Source organism: Buteo buteo, chromosome Z (assembly GCF_964188355.1).
Source record: "Buteo buteo chromosome Z, bButBut1.hap1.1, whole genome shotgun sequence".
In the NCBI taxonomy this organism is placed as follows: domain Eukaryota; kingdom Metazoa; phylum Chordata; class Aves; order Accipitriformes; family Accipitridae; genus Buteo; species Buteo buteo.
Window position 1 is genome coordinate 56,321,412 of NC_134204.1, and position 18,170 is coordinate 56,339,581.

At 38.6% G+C, this 18,170-nt stretch overlaps 1 protein-coding gene across 5 annotated transcripts in view; it reads left to right on the plus strand.

The window, feature by feature from the left end:
• GAK (cyclin G associated kinase) overlaps window positions 1-17,053 on the plus strand; it is a 70,195-nt gene extending 53,142 nt beyond the window's left edge. For 3 of the 5 annotated variants that reach the window (XM_075020917.1, XM_075020918.1, XM_075020919.1), the window contains 6 exons: window positions 4,974-5,108; window positions 5,473-5,592; window positions 9,003-9,215; window positions 10,652-10,800; window positions 12,205-12,381; window positions 16,454-17,053. In XM_075020917.1, the coding sequence (XP_074877018.1) occupies window positions 4,974-5,108; window positions 5,473-5,592; window positions 9,003-9,215; window positions 10,652-10,800; window positions 12,205-12,381; window positions 16,454-16,555 (896 nt within the window). In that variant the 3' untranslated portion in view covers window positions 16,556-17,053. Of the gene's footprint in view, window positions 1-4,973; window positions 5,109-5,472; window positions 5,593-8,666; window positions 8,857-9,002; window positions 9,216-10,651; window positions 10,801-12,204; window positions 12,382-16,453 lie in introns of those variants that run through there. The other 2 variants (XM_075020920.1, XR_012649037.1) reach the window with 2 other exon arrangements.
• Window positions 17,054-18,170: the final 1,117 nt, after the last annotated feature.

Here is an 18,170-nt window from a genome sequence, read left to right on the forward strand (position 1 = left end):
TGCATATGGTTTTGAATTGCCCCTTCTTGTTGGACAGTCAATCTAGTTGACCTTGCCTCTGAGTGATGTAGTCCAAGTGTTAGCTACAGAGAAACTGGATAAAAAAGATGCAGTATTTGCTTGGCTGAAATGAGGGCTTCCTCCTTGAAATAAAAGGCTGGCCAGCTGATTGCCCTCTCTGCCATGTATTTAAGCATTATATTCCAACTGTGGCTGATTCTACTGAGAAGATCCCACTTGCTGCTTTCTTTGCAACATTTTTGTTCTGTCCTATAGATACAATTAAAACATACAGCTGTTACTGTATACTTGTATAGTTGACAGTTTTATGCCACTTTTAGGTGTGACACTATTAATGTCACTGTATGAGGTTACCAAACAGATGATAATTTTGTTATGCTCAGTAGAAGATTTGATCAATACTGATCCATGGAGCATCATTTCAGTCAAAATCTGTCTCACTCCAGAGGCAGGGACCTCTGGAGATTATCTAGTTGAACTGCTCAAAGCAGGGTCAAGTAGAGCAGGCTGCTGAGGACCTTGTCATTGCTGATTTTTATTATTTCTGAGCATGCAGATTTTACAACCTCTATGGGCTACCTGTGCCAGTGTTTGACTACTCTTAGAGCAAAAACTTCTTATGTTTAAATGGAGTTTCCTATGTTTCAGTTTATGCCCGTTGCCTCTTGTCCTTCCACTGGGCAGCACTGAGAAGAGTCTGGCTCAGTCTTCTTTATTTCTTCCCATTAAGTATTTATATACATTGATAAGATTGCCCACCTCCAGGTCTTCTCTTCTCCAGGTTAAACAATACCAGCACCCTCAGCCTGTCCTCATATCACAGGTGCTCCAATCCCCACATGACAGAGAACCCTTAATTTAAGTTGGAAAAATAGTTAAATGTGAGTTTATCTGCCCTCTAAATGTTTACCTGCAACCTCAAGGAGACCACGGTCAATGTTCAGCTGCTAGTAACATTTGAGCAAGTACAGAAGAAAAAGAAAAAATATTCTGACATCTGACTTCAATGCTTATTGTTTTATGCTTACTCTTTCTGATTTTGGTTGATAACTTGCACCCTGGTAAATGCATTAGTGTACCTGCTATTTTAATGTGATTTTTGGAGCTTTCTGTCAACGTAGGGAAAAGGCACTTAAAATGGACCCATCTGCTCTGCAATCTACTGTTACACAGTGATTTCCCAATATTTCACTGTTGCTATGCAGGCTTTAAAAACCCTTTGTAAGTGGAGGAATTGGGATAACATTTCATGCTCCTTTATGTTTACCTTTCGAATGACAGGTTTTCTATGTATTTGAGCTTTTAGAATTCCATCCAGTCACAGATATCAGTTTTTTACAAGGAAGTTAGGAATATTAACAGCTATAATACTTTTAATATGAATGAGTGTGAGTGAAAGGACATGATAACTAGTAACTAGAGAACAAAGGCAAATGAGAGTGTGTTCTCAAATGACATATTTGGAAGAATTGTGTTGAGCGAGCAGAAGAAAGTGCAAACATGAGGTCATTAAAGTGAGAAACAATTTTAAACTCACTAAAAATAAATTGGTGGTAATGTTGGTGTTCATTCAGAATAAACTGCAGCAATGAGATATGCTGAATCTACTGTTGGAGCAGTAATAAGTGTCTAGAATTAAATTTTAGTGACGGATAAGCTTTCTTTGGTAGTAAACAATTACTAAATGTCTATAGATACCAGGAGAAAAGCTGTTTCAGTGAACACAAATTCAAGAATTAGAATTTTAGGCTTGTATTTCTCAATGTGGTTTGAAATTTAAAACAGGAGTTTTAAAATATAATTTCAATTTGTTGAAAAGGTAGTTCTTAAAGAATATCTGGTCTGTTAAAGCATTCTGTCCTGTAATATGAAAATGTTGAGCAGTTGCTGCTAAACAGCACTATCTTAACAGGATAATATAATTTTCTGCAAAAAGCTCTAGTAATTTGGCAGAGAAGCTAGTAGGTGGGTTGACTGTTCACTCTAGAATTGATAACCTTTCTAAAGTGGCCACACTTGCAAACACAAGCTATCATCTGTAGCTGGAGGAGTATCCATTTTTCTTAGTAGTTATCTGTTCAGTGAGAATTTTTGAGAACAGAATTGGGGTATGCGAGCAAGTCATCTCTAGTGCAAGTCAAGTCAGGAATGTATTTCCCTCTGTGAGAATGAACTGATCTGAGCAAAAGATAGCTGGAGATGTGGAATGTGATCAAAAGAAACTGAGTGACCAATGTAGTCTTCTCCTGAGTAGAAGTTAGTTTCTGTGATGACTGCATTCTCTGTCAGGCTTTAGACAAGGTTAAAAATCCTTCTGTCATACTAAACCAGCCTCTTGGTTCACAGAAAGTCCTGTTGTCTTCTGTGATTAAAGGATTTCCTGTAGAGATGACAAGTTAAACCTAATGTGAAGTTGCATGCGGGATACAGTAAAACGCAGGTCTCTTACTTTGGGAAGCTGGAAAGTGTGATCTGATTACCACCAACCAACTTATTCTTACATCTTAGCTTGATTTGAGCAGTGTTAGTAAAGAATTATGCCCTGACCTCCAGTGCTTTACTGTTGTATGGCTAAGGATTATAAATATGCACATGAAAGAAGAACTAAAGGGACAAGCAGGTATGGATCTGCTTGCCCATGATCTCAATTGCTTCAACTTTCAGAATATTTAGCTATGCTTCATATTTTACCCTTTCTGTAGATATTCTGCTCCTTTACCTTAAGTGTCTGTATGAATTCCATTGTGCCAGGTTACAAAAATAAGGGATTCAACATGTGGTCTTGTCATACCTCTTCAGAATATGTAGAAGTCAGAGTATCATGTTGGTAATGCTATTTCTTGATGTTAAAATCTATTGTAATGCCCAAGTTGTACAACCAGAAAGAACATAGCATAAGAATAAACAGTTCCAGGAGGAACATTTTATCTGTTCAGGGTACTGCATGTTGTACTCTATTGTTTCAGATTTTTATGGTAAGTTTCACATTTTTATGGTAAAAGTGTAGTGGATGTATGTGAGCTTGCACTATTCATAGCGAATTTACTGCTGTACATAGCAGTAGGCTACTCCTTGCTTTCTTCAGGGTGGGGGAGGTGATGAACTTGACTGCCCTTAAACCAGGAGTTGTAAAACACCTGATTCACATAGTGTGTTCTTAATCTTTCAGATGCATTCAGCTGTAGTTTACTTTATTCTTAGTTCTCTCAGCTTGGTTTTATCATAGTTAATTACGTAAGTGGTGGTAAATTTCTTCATGCCCCTGTAAAAATCTTGTAATAGCAGAGATCATAAGCCACAATTATTTCTAGCTTAAAAATCAATACTAATATTAATTCAAGGCCCACTTAACGTTTGGGAGTGGCATACAGTACAGCAAATTTCTAAACTGGTGAATAGATGCTTTTGGATACTTTGACGTTTATAGCCAGTGACACTGCTGTGTAGCAGATAGCTGAGTACTGAGGCAAATACATAGTGTTTCTCCCATGGTTTCAGAGGCAGGGACATGAGGCTTAAGTCTGAAGAAATGGCTGAAAACTGTACTACCTTCAGAAGATGTTGGCAGCTACTTCATGCGTTTTATTCTGATGCTTTCCTTCACATGCAGCAGAGATGACTCTGCTGTAATACAGGCTCTTGTCAGACATTTGTTGCAGAGTATTTGATGTGCTCTCTTTGCAAGTGTAAGATCTACTTAGATCTACTAGATATAGTATAAATAGAATTAGTGGATTGAGGTTGTGGAGGCAATATTTAATCTGCTTCAAATTATTTCCTCAAATAGGATAAAATAGCTTCTTTGATTTGGTATCAATATTCAGCATGTAAAGTTGAGAAGCTGAGAGAAGTGAAAAGCCATGATGTAGCAGTCAAAACATCCAAAGTATCAAAATGTCACTATTTTTGTAAGGATGGTTGGGTTAGCTTTCCAAACTCTAGGTCTTCGAAATGTCTTAGAGTACCTCTAAACATACTGGTTTTGCTGAAATATCACCTCTCTATAGCACAGACTGTTGTCATAGCATTGAAGGGGTTGTTACATTCAAAAGCAGTCTTGCTTCACTGTCTCTACAAGCTGTGCTCAAAGGGAATGCTCAGCTGGCATGCAGCTTTGAGTGTTCCATACCTACAACCTCTCATTCTGAGGATGGCTCACCTCGTACTGTGTATGAGTGAGAAAGGGGGGAATCATTTGCAAGCGTCAGGGGTTGCAGTTGTAACCTTATGTTGGATGTGACAATTTCTAGAAGTTAGTGGAAGCACACTTGCATCCTTTTGAATGTGACTGTTTCATTATCTGTTTTCAGTTGGCATGGTGGCTTTGCTTTGCACATAGAAAAGCATCTTTTATCCGTGGAGCTACTGTTTCTCAATCTTTCCCCAGAAAGGATCACTCTTCCTGTATCCTGCTCTTTAATTGCATGCATTCATTCATGTGTTGAACCTAAAAGGGCTATTAGTTTGTCAAGAACTCCAGCTCCCTTTGTCACATGAGGCCTGGGGTAGGCAAACCTGCATTTTGAAGTGAGCTGGCTCCACCTGTGTAGCACCCAGACTGCTGAGTGATATGGAGCACCTTTTCATGAAGCACTGCTGCTTTCTGGTTACCTGCTGTGTTGTCAGGAACAGTGTGCCCTGAAGCCATCCCTTAGCTAGTCCTTTTGTCCAGGAGACTTAAGCTGTTAAATTCGTGGCATTGCCTGTGCATGAAAGTATCTTCTCTATGAAGTGCATGGGATGTGTCAAATACAAATGAAGGAATTCCAGTGGTAAAACCCTTCTGAGTCCTGTTTAAGACTGCATGACTGTGTTATGGAGAAATTTAAGCAAGCCATGTAGTTGGGCATTGTAGCTGACAATGTTCTATTGGTATTGGCAAAAGATCCATTATTGTGATGGTTTTCTTAAAAGAATAATCAAAAGGTTGTTGGGTTTTTTTTCTTCTGTAGGGAATCTGACACCAGAGCCACCTAAAATACCATCTTCTACAAGCCACCCAGATCTCTTGGGTGGATGGGATTCTTGGGCAGATTCCTCAGCAACCAGCAATGTAGCATCACCACAGTTGAAGCCTCTTTTTGAAGGTATTATGAAATTAAATTATTCTATTAGAGGGAATAAGGAATGCTCCAAACCTGGTCAGTTTAATCACCTGAAACTGCTCAACATGTCTTCATGCATTTTTGCTGGTTTGCTTAAAGGAGTCTATGCTCTTGTGTTTAAATACCCCTTCAGTAAGGCACTTGTGTAGTTTTTCAGATAAGTTCAAGGTAGAGGAGCCAAATAGTTTCAGTTGTCTATAGTAATGGTGATTCTTGTCAAGGTAAAAGATGTCATGGAGCAGAATGCTGGGGAGGTTTACACGAGGTGTTGTGGAAATAGTACTTTTATTCATTCTCTTAATTTCCAAATACACCAAGTACCTGATAACATTTTCTTGTTATACAGGTCAAGCTTTTACCACAGGGAGCCAGACCAGTGTGTCTTCAGGCCTGTCTTTCAGCCAGGCTAAATCTCAGAACTTTGATCCTTTTGCTGATCTTGCCAATCTTGGATCTGGTCTTCCAGGTAAGATCTTACTTTTAAGAGTCTATGCTTAATGCCTCTATGGTTTGATTTGCTTTTTGTGCCAATAAATGTAACTGATAGCTTATATAAAGGGAAGTGTTTCCTTTTGCTTGTTAACAACCAGCTTTAGGCAGTTGCTGAGAACAGACAAGTAACAAGAAAAGATTGAATCTTTACAGAGACTGTGTGAAACATCCAGAGTAATATTCAGAAGATAATCACAGCTGTGATTTAGAAACAGTATAAATACTTAATGCTCAAGAATCTAGTTGAGAAGGTAAGAGAAACCAGGGGTTGTGATTCAGTAACTGAGCATGAGGTTTCTTATCTAGCATTGATACTGTGCCGTGAAGGATATGAAATGAAAGCTGGATTAAATTCTTTGTTACATCCAAAGTGGCAGTTGTGTCCTTTTAAGTCAGTACTTTCCTTTGAATTCAGTAGGCCTTCATAGCTCTGCTACTCAAATCTGTCGTGTTTGTAAGATGAGCACAAATCAAGCCCATACTTGTACACCAATACTATGAGTGTTATGAATGTTTGTCAGTTTGCAGTGGTGTGCACAAGAAGTTATGTAAAATGAGACAGATTGCAGAGTAACACTTGTCCCAGGATGTTATATTCAACCCAGACTCAGAAATTAGCCCTGCAGCCTTCTCAAACAGCATTAAAACTAAGGGCAATAAAAAGAGCTGAGGTCCTTGCATTTCAGGACCACACTGCCATAGCAAATGCCTGATTTGTAGCTGTTAAATGTGACTAGCTGCCAAGAGTCCAAGGAACGATTTGGAACAGGCCATAGTTGCTGAGTTGCTGAATTGCAGAAATGTGTTTTTTCCCTTAGCTTGGAGCTGACAGATGTTTTACCCTATTGCCTTGGCAGTTAGCATTGTGTATTGAATTGAGCACCCTCTTGGTGGAATTATCTTATATAAACACAAGGTAACATACAATGTTTGTTGTCTTTGTTGCCTGTGCATAATTACTTGCAAAATTCTAGTGTTGAAGCAGTATCACTAAGGCTGCTCTGCAGTAAATAATTTAGAAAAAATTTCCAGTTTAATAATTTATGTTAATATGGACTCGTTAAGTCTATAAATAGTGTGACAGTAAAAAAATAACTTGGAGATGTAGGTATAGTGCACACCGAACCAGTGGAAGAAATCATACTGATTTTAGCAGGATTTAGATCAATTCATTAGTCTTTCAGGTAACTTTCAATAGGAAAAAAGACTGCATTAAAAAGTAGCCAGATACCACTGTGCTAGTTAACCTTCTCAGGCTTGAACTGAATTTTCAGGGAGTTGTAAGAACTGGAGTTTCGAGTTGGTGTAGTATTTTTCATAGGAGTTTTTTGGCCCTCACATACAAGTCATTATTCTGGAAGAAGAGTTATGAGGGTAAAGGCTGCTTAATTGGGAATGCTATATAAGCAGAAAAGAATAGCTAAAGGTATTTAGTAGTAGTGTATTAGGCTTGTGGTAGGATACCAGTCGTGTTCTGTGATAGTTGGTGTTCTCTCACTCTTCATTTCTAAAAATGAATTTGTACCAGAAAGTAGGAGTGTGGTGTTGGAAAAGTTGCTGCTGATAGTGAGGCGTTGGCTTGTCCTACAGGAAGAATTTGTTGGCCTTGAAGACTGAAATAATGAAAGTAGAATGTTTTGAAAGAGTAGGACAATGAGATTATTTTTCAGTGTGCAAGGTCATGTACTCTGACTAGTAACAGGGATTTTTTTTCTGTAAATTTCACAGGTTAGAAATGACTGAAGACTGAGTTGACCATGCAATTAGGTGTTTTAATGAAAAAACAGTGCAATCCTAAATTTTATCAGGTCTCTTATTGCAATACTAGGTTTTATGAGGTGTGGTATTTCGAGCTATAGTATGGTATCTTGTACATGGCCCTGGGGAGACATACTCTTGTGTAAGCTGTTACACCTATGAATGGAAGCTACAAAAGAGAGCTGTCAGGGGAGCTGAGGTGTGGGGAACCAGTTCTGAAAGAGGAAACTGAGTTTACATTGCTGTGTGTACCTAGGCAAGCTTGGTTGTTTTTTCTAAGGCTTTAGGGTGAATAAAAGGGGGGAAAAATAGAAACAAGATCATGTAAGTTTAAACTGACTTGGGATATGTTTGAGCTGAAAGTTAGGTTCTAATCATCAGCAGCTGATTAATAATGTGTGTGGAGATGCAAATACTAATTTACCTTCCTCTAAGAAATAATGAGATAGGATCATGAGTTTGTCATTCAAGACCAAGTGATAAAGATTTCAGGTTTTGAAGTATCAATATTTTATTCATATTACACTTCCTGGCTGGCTTCAGGTGTGGGACCACGTTTGACCGCTAGTCTTGAATTTGTGTTCCATCATTTTTAGGGAATGCTTCCAACATGAAGAGGTCTTAATCTGTTTTAGGATGCTATAAGTGTGGTATAAAATGTTTCTCTTCCAAAAAATCTAGATTCATCTAAATGCAATTATCATGCTATTTTTTTCCCTGTGGGTATATGCAGCTTGTCAAGGGAACTGAGTTTCTAGGAATCTCTCCAAAGGAAGTCAGTCAAGGGCAATTTAATGGTGGCTTGGTTTAGAATTAAAAACACCTCAGGTTTATTCTCATCAGTGAGACAAGAAGCTGAATAATGAATTTAAAAGGTTGGAACTTTTTTCTGCTCAATTTGTTTACAATGAGTATTGTAGAGTGGAGAAAAGGCCCTGTGTGTTCTTCCCAAAGTGAGTATTCGGTGAAGCTGCTAAGCAGTATTATTTATACTGGTTTAATGAAGGGAAATGGGATACTATAATTTGAGTCAATATTGTGTTGATAGACAGAAGCCTATAGATCACACCAGGGTGATTAAAACAATATCTCCTGCAGGCTTCAGTGCTCTTTTTACTCATGTGCAACATTCCGTGATAATGCTACTGTAGAATAATCTTCTCATCTTTCTTAAGCAGTAGTGCAAGAAGTCACTGGAGACTTTGAAAGCATTCATTTGAAAACATTCTCAATATATTACATTTTCTTGATCATATCACTAGTTTTTCAGTGTCCTCTGTATATTAACAGATGTTGAAGTGTGATGAATTGGGAGGCAGAACTATTGTCACTGCCAAATTATTTTGTGGCCTTACACATGCCTGGCTGATCAGACAAGAGCAAATGCTTCTGCTAAAACTGACGGTTGAGAACTTGAGTTGTAAGAGACTGGAAGACTTTCAGCAATGGCTCTAGCTCCTGCCATCCAAGTTACTTGTTTGTAAGACTTCATTTTACACACACTTTCTCTTGTATAGTAATATCACTGTAAACTGTGTGGTTAGATGTCAAGACCAAACTGTCTGACTTGTATTAAACAGGTGACAGGTACCAAGCTGAACAGCTAATTTAGTTATTTATTGTTAGGTTCCTCCAGTGGTGGGCTTTCAAGTAGTGGCTTTGGTCAGAAGACTGTTCCATCTCAGAAGTTGGGAAATCAGTGGCAGAAATCCACAAAACCACAAAGTGCTTCATGGCAGTCCCAGACTAAATCCAGCACAGCAGCTAAACCAAATTACACAGTAAACTTCAGTGTTATTGGAGGACGAGAAGAAAGAGGAGTCAGAACCCCAAGCTTTGGTAAGTTTTCTGAAGGCATTACTTCTAACAGCCTGTGTGAAGTTAGTCAGATGTGCTGTTAACTGCAGAAACTCTTGTACCTTCATCTTTTTATTTACGTTTAGGTTGTGTCTTAGTAGAAATCAGAAAAGAGCTTGGCAAATCTGGTGTCCTGCTTTTGCAAAGCTACACTAGAATATCACAGAGACAAGCTGACCATGGCTCAGATGTTTGCAAGTCTGGGCATAAAGTCTCAAGGCTACATTCACTCACCCACATGGGTACTGGTTTTGTATCATTGGGTTAGAAAGGTAAATTTGATCTCTCCAGGGAGAGATGGTTGATAGTGTTGCTTCATGCTAGTCCACTTGTGATACACAGGTAAAAGGATGCAATGTTTTTCTTAGCTGAAGAATAGTAGCTAGTCTTACAAGACTGAGGTTAAACTTACTGGAAATTCTTGCGTTTCAAACAGGGATGGGGATGGGAGCAGGTAGAATCATTCTTGGAACCAGTCTGTTAAGATGTTCCAACTGAATAGGCAAACCTAGAGGTATAGGGGTGGGAATGGCCTCTTCTACATTAACCTTCTTCGAAAATTTTATTTTCCTGGTGTGTTGGTATTAGGATTATGCCTCCCTTTAACTGGTGTATAAGTGAACAGCAGGTACTTCCGTAAATTGAAATGATTCTGTTGACCCTTTCTGGAAAGAGGTGACAGGATGGAGAGGTAGTAGCATAAGTTGCAGCACTGGAAAGTCTGACTGGAGAACAAGGGAAAAAAATTCAATTAGCATGATGAAATGCTGAAATGGAGCAGAGGATGTTGTGATTTGTCATCCCTGAAAACAGGTGGACCTCAACTGGACAAGGACCTGAGAAATTTACTGGTTGTCCTTGTTCTGAGTGAGGATTGGACTAGATGACATCCAGAGGCCTCTTCAGAATTCAGTTATTCTACAGCTTTCTGAAATTTGTTGGTTCTGTAATGACTATTAGTGTTTATATCTTATCCCTTCATTATTCTGTGCAAGTTTCAACGTATTTAAGTGTGGACTACATACTTCTGACTGGAGTATTGTGTAAGTGGTCACTTGAAAAACTGCTGCACAGCAGTTAGAATTACTTTATAATGGAAAAATGTAAACATTTCCAAAATCATGAATAGGTAGATGTGTACTCCCTCAAATCTACTCCATTTTTGAAAAAAGAGAACGTGCAAGTATTGAGTCACATGTATGCACATGAGGTTATCTGTTGTGCTGGACTGAACGCTTGTCAATGATCTCTTTTATTCCTATTTTTCTGTTCATCTTGTGGCGTCTATCAAGCCACTGAAAGATATTTATCACGGTAGTAAGAAATGTCATGCAGGTGTATCCAAGTGTAATATATTTCCCCCATTAATGTATTTTCCTATGTAACTTTTCATTTAATGTTTTTTTCTCCTTTCATAGGTCAAAAGCCAAAAGTTTCAGAAAATGACTTTGAGGATCTCTTATCTAATCAAGGATTTTCAGCTAAATCTGATAAAAAGGGACCAAAGACCATTGCTGAGATGAGAAAACAAGAAATGTCTAAAGATATGGATCCCCTGAAACTCAAGGTTTGTTTAATAGTGATTTTGATTTAAGTGCAAATCTGAGCTTATGCTTAGAACTGCTGATAACAGAGCAGAAGGATACAATGACTAACAGAGCAAACGGATAAAGCAGAATGAAATTTTATCTGTATTTAAGTCATATGACTGTAGAAGTTAATTAGCATGAACAAGAGTCAGTTGGCAATGAAGCAGCAGTGACAGTAGCACAAAGTGTGTGGATGGAACACAAGTTCCTGTTTCTTTCAGCTAAGCTTGGAGAATTTAAGAACCTGTTTTCCTGTCAGTCCATTTCTTGAAGCCAGAACTGTTCTTTATCTCTAGTGTTTGCAAAGGTCTCCTTAGAAAAGATGGATTTGGCTGATAATACAAAACTACACTTTAAAAAACCAGGCAGGTGAGAATAGCTGTCTTCAGGGTGACTGCTTACTTGCATTTACCAGTTAACAAGTGCTGCTGCTGTCCTAAGAAATTACTAAAAGATGCAGTTCTGGAGATGGGCTATAGAACTAGTCTGTGGGATGTTACCTGATCAGCTCTTCAGACTTTTTATGTATTACTCATTCATAACATGACATATTAATATACTCCCAGTTTTGGAGTCTTTACGGTGCTTTAGAAAAGTTTATGAAAGAACTTTGGGGGGATGCTGAAATTCATTTTCATAAAGTGTCTTACCTGAAGAGAGCATGCACAGCTTGCATGGGTACCTTTTAACACAAATCACCATAAATGGAGATAAATACAGATATTCATTTACCATACTTGTTGCTGATAGAGGTCAGAGATTTTCATACTGCATAACGCAGTGTTCAGTGAAGACACTGTATCACTATATCACAGTGGCTTGAATATTGCTGTTAAAGTCCGTGAAATGGCTGGTTATTCTCATCAGCTTTCATGGGGATATCTGAAAGAACACTTTACTTTGTGCACCCCTGCAGGTTGCTTACGTAAACATTAACTATTAATATGTGTGATCTGAAACTTTTGTACAAAACAAGTAAGAATTTTGGTAAACTTAACGTTGTGCCCTGACAGGGAGTTAGTGTAATTGTAATGTATGTTTTTAATTACTGCTGTCAGTTCTCTTGTCATTAATTTTACAGTGTTTTGTAATATGTAACTATCTCGGTAATTTCTCTTGCAGCACCTGAATTGCTGCAATAAACTAATAACAATGAGCTACTCCCTAGTGGCAGATGTGAAATACCACTTTTGCATGGCTAATGATCTGGGTGCCAGAAAGAAGAATGTAGTAAGACAGTTGGACTTGGGGGGTGAATGCAGCAAAACAGCTGTATTTGAGTCTTAATCTTGTACTCTTGCACAGAATGAAGGTTATGTCTCTAGTTAGGCTGAGAATCCTTACAGTGCTGTGTTCAGTTCTATACATTCTGTTTTTCCCAGATTCTTGAATGGATTGAAGGAAAGGAGAGAAATATCAGAGCATTAATATCCACTCTTCATACAGTCCTTTGGGAAGGGGAAAATAAGTGGAAACCAGTCAGCATGGCAGATCTAGTGACTCCTGAACAAGTAAAGAAGTACTACAGGAAAGCAGTGCTTGTAGTTCATCCAGATAAGGTGAGTGTGTTCCTCTGATCTTCCCTTTAGGAGGAATGCAAACTGCTTTTACTACACCATGCTAGTCAATGACAGATGCTGCAGCCTTGCTTCTTGATTGGTACCCTAGATGCTCTTCACTTTGCTTACATTGTCTTCTGAATTTGGTGTCTTACTGCATTCAGGTAGTACAGGATTTTTCTTGTCATCCTGACACAACACAGAATTCAACAGATAAATGTTAACAAATGAAAAATCCTGTGAAGGTTGTACTGAGCACCAGTCAGTTATGCTGGGTTCTGACTGGCTGCTGGCAGGTTGGGAGCTGATTAGTGGAATCTGCTTTATTTCTACCAGCAGATACTTCATGTCTCTTAGAACAAATCATCAGTGTATGAAGACTCAGAGGCTGCCACAGTAAAACTGGGGAAAAACTTACTGAACCTCCTTTACTAAACAACTTTACTGGGAACTAGAAAATGTAAACTTTGCTAGAGTAAATAAATTAGCAGTTGAAAAATACTTGATGAATATGACATTCCAGTTGTCTTTTTAAAGTATTTAATGCATGCTGTTGCTGTTTGTTAGTCTCCCACTGTATGAAGGTAGCTTCTTGTTCTGAGTTGTTGCTCTAGGCTGTGTTTTAGATATGAAGATAAACATTGAATATACCTGGTTTAAATTTTCAGGCTTGCCTTCAATGGTGGTTCAGTGAGCAGTAGTTTAAGTCCTATGTCATCTTGTATCCATAACAGAGAAACAAGACATTGTTCATTCTTTTCTTCCTGCCATCCTTTGCAGTTCTTGGCCATGTGGCTTCCTCCCCCTTTGTGGTGGTTTTTCGGTGCTTTCTGTAAGCCCCTTAACACATCAGAGTCAGAACACAGGTCTATTTGAGGTATTTTCTTCCTTGTTTTTTTTTTCTGCCACATTGAGTTCAAGCAGTCCTGTAGGGTTTAGGGTTATTCCATACGGGGCCCAGACGATAGAACACCAATATGATGATTAAAGTTGCCACTTTATTGAGCCCAGCTGATCATTCTTATACAATTCTCTAAGTTGTTTAGAAGCTTTGATTGGCTGTTACATGCAAGCATTTGGTGTCCACGCGCACAAGCAGAAACTGTGATTGGTTACATCGATACTGTCCACGTGTATAACATACAGTTAGTTATACTCACTCTGTACACGCGCATACACACAAGATATAATTGGCTATGTTAGTTAGAGCATGCAAAACTTGTCTTAGTCCAATTGGTCGAGATAAGCCCCTGAACTGAGGTTGTTTGTACCAAATTCCCTTTATCGTGGAATGTGCACCTGTGTTTTTCTAATTGGGATCTTTCTTTTTCTGTCTTCTTGTTTATCCTGTTCAAGGCCTTCTAAAGGTGTCTGGAATGCCCTTGCGACCCTGGGGTACTTTTAGGCCCAATAACTAAATTCCATATAATTGAACTCTACATCTCCCCCCTTTTTTTTTGTTTCAATTAACACAGCCTTACTTGATCTATCAATTAATTTTTAAACACATTGCAACGTACAAGGATGGACCATCTGTACATTCTTGTGCTGTCTTGCTCCACGAACTCAGCCCAGCAATCAGTAGGTGCCAGCTTTGCGTGGGCGTCCCCACGGAGGCAACAATGGCCTTGCCGTACACCAGCCGATGCTCTTCGGAAAATCCCAGTATTTATACATTTGCAGAGGAACGGATTTCAGCACACGTGGCCAGTGGGTGCCAAAATCCGCCTCAGTTGCAACCTATGATGCGTGCGCTCGCTGGCCAGACGCGCTGCACGAGTCATAGCCATCTTGTCTATTGGTTCATGGGCTTTGTGATGCGGTTGCAATGCACAGAGAATCTTGACCTGTTATGTTAGCTAAGATGACCTACGCGTCAGTTTTTGGCTGAGGTGGTATTCATATTGCCGCACCATCTATGATGCTCCAGATGATGATGGTCGTACAAATCGAACGGAAGTCCATTGTGGGCCTGCATCTGTGGAAACACAAGCATAATCTCACCCCCAGGTTATTAATGAAAATGGACCTTCCCATTGCCCCGTTTCTAGAATCTTAACTAATGCCATGACCTTACCTCTAATTTTGGCTTTAGCTAACTTTTCGTGTGAAGAGAGATTCCCCCCCCCCTTTTTTTTTTTTTTTGGTTTTTTTGGGTTTTGTTGGGTTTTTTCTTTTTTTTTTATTATTTTCAGGTTTTTTGTTTTGGTTTTTTTTTTGGTCTTTATCATAAATGACTGCGTATTGGGGTATCTTAATACTACTTCCACACTCGGCTCTTATGAGTAATGTTTCGCCGGATGCTGATCAACATTAAATCATATATATCTGCTACAATAACTCTAAGCTGTTTATTCTCTATACGATTAGTTATGGGTTAGTTAAATTTCTATTACAATGATTACACACAAAAAAAACCCCTTTTTTTTCTATTCCTTCCACCCACTCGCACTAAGATACATATCCAGGGCCGGCACCATACTCCGTGTTTTTCACATGCGTTCTTAATTTCCGCGTTGACTGCCGGTCTCTGTCGTGATTTTTCTAGGCAGTCTATCTAGGGCTTCAGGACCTGCTGAAGTCTCCACTGCCTCTTGTTCTCGATCTTCTGAGTTGTTTGTGACATCTGGTTGCTCAATCCATGGCTTGACCCATTTTGCTGGTATCCAATGGGGCTGTTTGTTACGTGTGGAAATACAAGCATACCCTCTTCCCCACGTGAATAACTTGCAAGGTCCCTGCCATTGCTGTAAAACTGGAATGACTTCGGATTTCCAGGATCCACCCTGAAGATATACAAATCCCGCTTTACCTGTTCTGCTGCTAGCATCAGTAAAAACAGTAATCACCTCCAGCGGCTTTTCACTGCAAATAGAGCGTGGTTCCATTGTTAACATTGTTTTAAATAATGGGTGAAGGTGGTAGTGATTATCCACTTCCCCCTTGAAACCCATCAGAGCTACTGCAAGACAGTCATTTTTCATCATGGCATTATTCACAATATCAAGCGACATAGGTAAAATAATTTTGTCCATTTGCTTCCCTGAAATTTGTGTCGCCTTTGCCACTGCTTTTTGAATGCACATTCCCAGAGCTTCAATTCTAGTGACTACGGTTTTTAACATGCTAGCAGGCAAGAATATCCATTCTAGTATTACCAATGGGTTTTGTTCCCGCCGCTCATCCCACTGACCCAAAATTCACGCAACTTCCTTATCTGAGTTATATATATGTAAATTTATAGGCAAATCAGGGACATATCTGCCAGACACGGATGATGTGATTTTTTGCTCAATTGCTGTCAAGGCTTGCCGTCCCGATAACTAAATTCCATATAATTGAACCCTACAAGTCCCTAAAAATGTCTTTAAAGTACTGCAACTGGCAAAAGCCAACCAGCAGGAGAAGGGGAAGGATACTGGAGAGGGTTCTCGGGCTTCCCTTTTGTGTTGGAAAGAACCTGTTAAAATGACTTATCTTGTGGGACTGGATCTTTACTAATGATGGGTATTGGGTTGGCCCAGAGGCAGGGCTGCTGTGAAATAGACAGGGAATCAGGAGCATGCTGTCTTTGAGTATGGAGGCAAATGCGCAGGAAGTGCTATGTTGTTAATGTTGAATCTTAACATCATTCACAATTGGCAACAGATTCCTCTCCAGGAAATCCTTTGCAAAAGGAGTCATCTTAAGTAGTGCTTAAACTTTATTCTTGTACGCTACTGCAAGGTCTGTCAGGAAGCAATTCTAAAAATGACTGAATTTCATCATTAACTAATATTAACCAAAACTAGTTATGAAAAGAGCTTGGAAAACTGTTTTTAGCTACGTTTCAGTTATTTATGAATTGCAGTAAAAGTTTGAAGTAATGTAAGGAAACCAAGGCTTTTGGCTTTGTTTAAAATACTCGTGGCAAACTTTGGATAAGATTGGAGAGATCTGTGTGTCTGAAAGATTATATTCACACAGCAGTCTAAAGTTGCTGAATAAGATAGCAAATATAAAAGGGGTGAGATCTTTAAGTTGCGTAATTCCTGATATTTTTATGCTTCTAATATGTTCTGTTTGTTTTCAGGCCACAGGACAACCTTATGAGCAGTATGCCAAAATGATCTTCATGGAATTGAGTGATGCATGGTCAGAGTTTGAAAACCAGGGATCAAAGTCCCTTTTCTAAAGCTTCACCTTTTACAGAACTACTTCTGAAAACTGGACCTGAGCATTGTTGTGACTTTATTGCACCAATGATTTATGAAGCGCTTTTCCATGATTTTAGCACAGTTTCTAATAGTGCACTTAAATGTCGTGATGTATTTTGTAAGATGTAGAGTACAAAGCGTTGCATAGATGCATTAAGAAAACAGCTGCTCAGTACTTCAAGAAATCAGAGTCTGGGAGCAAAGATTTCCTTTCAGTTTTAAATATGGTAAAACAGAATTTCAATGAAGTGATTTCTGGTATACTAGTATTAATTATAAATCATTCCAATTTCATTGATCTTTGCTTTACCTCTACCTTCCTGAATTTGTCTGTTACTTTCAGTAGTTTTGTGATCCAATTTTGATGTTTGGTGCCTGTCACCTTATTCAAAGTGCTTTAGTTATCAGCAGTGAATTTGCTTGGCTTATCTCAAACCTGAAGGTGTATATTTTCATCTGTATTTTATGTAATCAGTCTGATAATCATTCTGTAAATAATGTTTTCAGACAATACCTGTGTTTCTTATAATAAAGTAACAGTTGTTTAGCCAAAAAGACACCAAATGTGGGATAGTCAGCCAGGGTTGTTCTTCATTTTTTTTTTTTTATTTTTTTACATATTGTGAATCTAGAAACAAATCTTGACTTTAAGGTCTGCACGTTCCTGCTATTTTGTTATTTATTATGAACCTTTGGAAGGCAGTACTCTGACATTTTCCTAGCTCTTTAAATGGTGTCTTTTGCTTCCAATTTCAGTGGAACATTCCTTCCGTTGGACTTCAGATGCTCTGATAAATAATGTTATTCTGAAACTTGAAGTGTAAGCACAAAACATTTTACTCTGATTTGTCTGAGTATATACTACATTACTCATTATCATCTGGAGAGTATTTCAAGTGCTTTAACACATTTTGCTGTATGTCTGAACTTCTTGTATTTTTGAGATATGCATGACATCAGTGTATGTGAAAACATGGGCTGTATTCATAGACTGTTGCACTTCTGCTCATCTACCTTCCATGCACTGGCTAGTGCAAGATGAATAGAGACAAAACTTGATAGCAAAACTTGCCATGTTTTCTCATCCATGTTCAGAAGGCAGTTTGTGAATGAATGCAGATGACCAATGACTGTTATACTCTCTGTAATAACAAAATGCAATTTTCATATCAAGTTTGAAAATGTTGGAAATTAGTGTTGTGATATTAAAGCTTCGGCAGCAGTCTTTTGAAACAGTACAGTTAGACGTTCAAGGGGATATTTTTTATCATCTTGCTGTTTTGTACATTTTGCATGCTTAACTGAGTGAGAAGCTGTACTATTATCAGAGGTAGTCATTTAGCTGCTAGATCTGTTCTGTTCAGCAATATCTGAACAGAAAACATGAGATTCTAATGCCACCTAAACAGTGTGGTGGATGAGGTTTTCCACTGCCATGCCAGCCTGAGAGCTGATGGGTTAGAGACTCGTGAACACAGGTTGCAGTTTGTAGTCTCTAAGCTCAGACCAACACAGTTACTTATTAACCTCTGATAAAAGGTTTTGTGTATGTATCTTCAGATATATTTAGCTACTGTGATTTTTTTTTTTTAA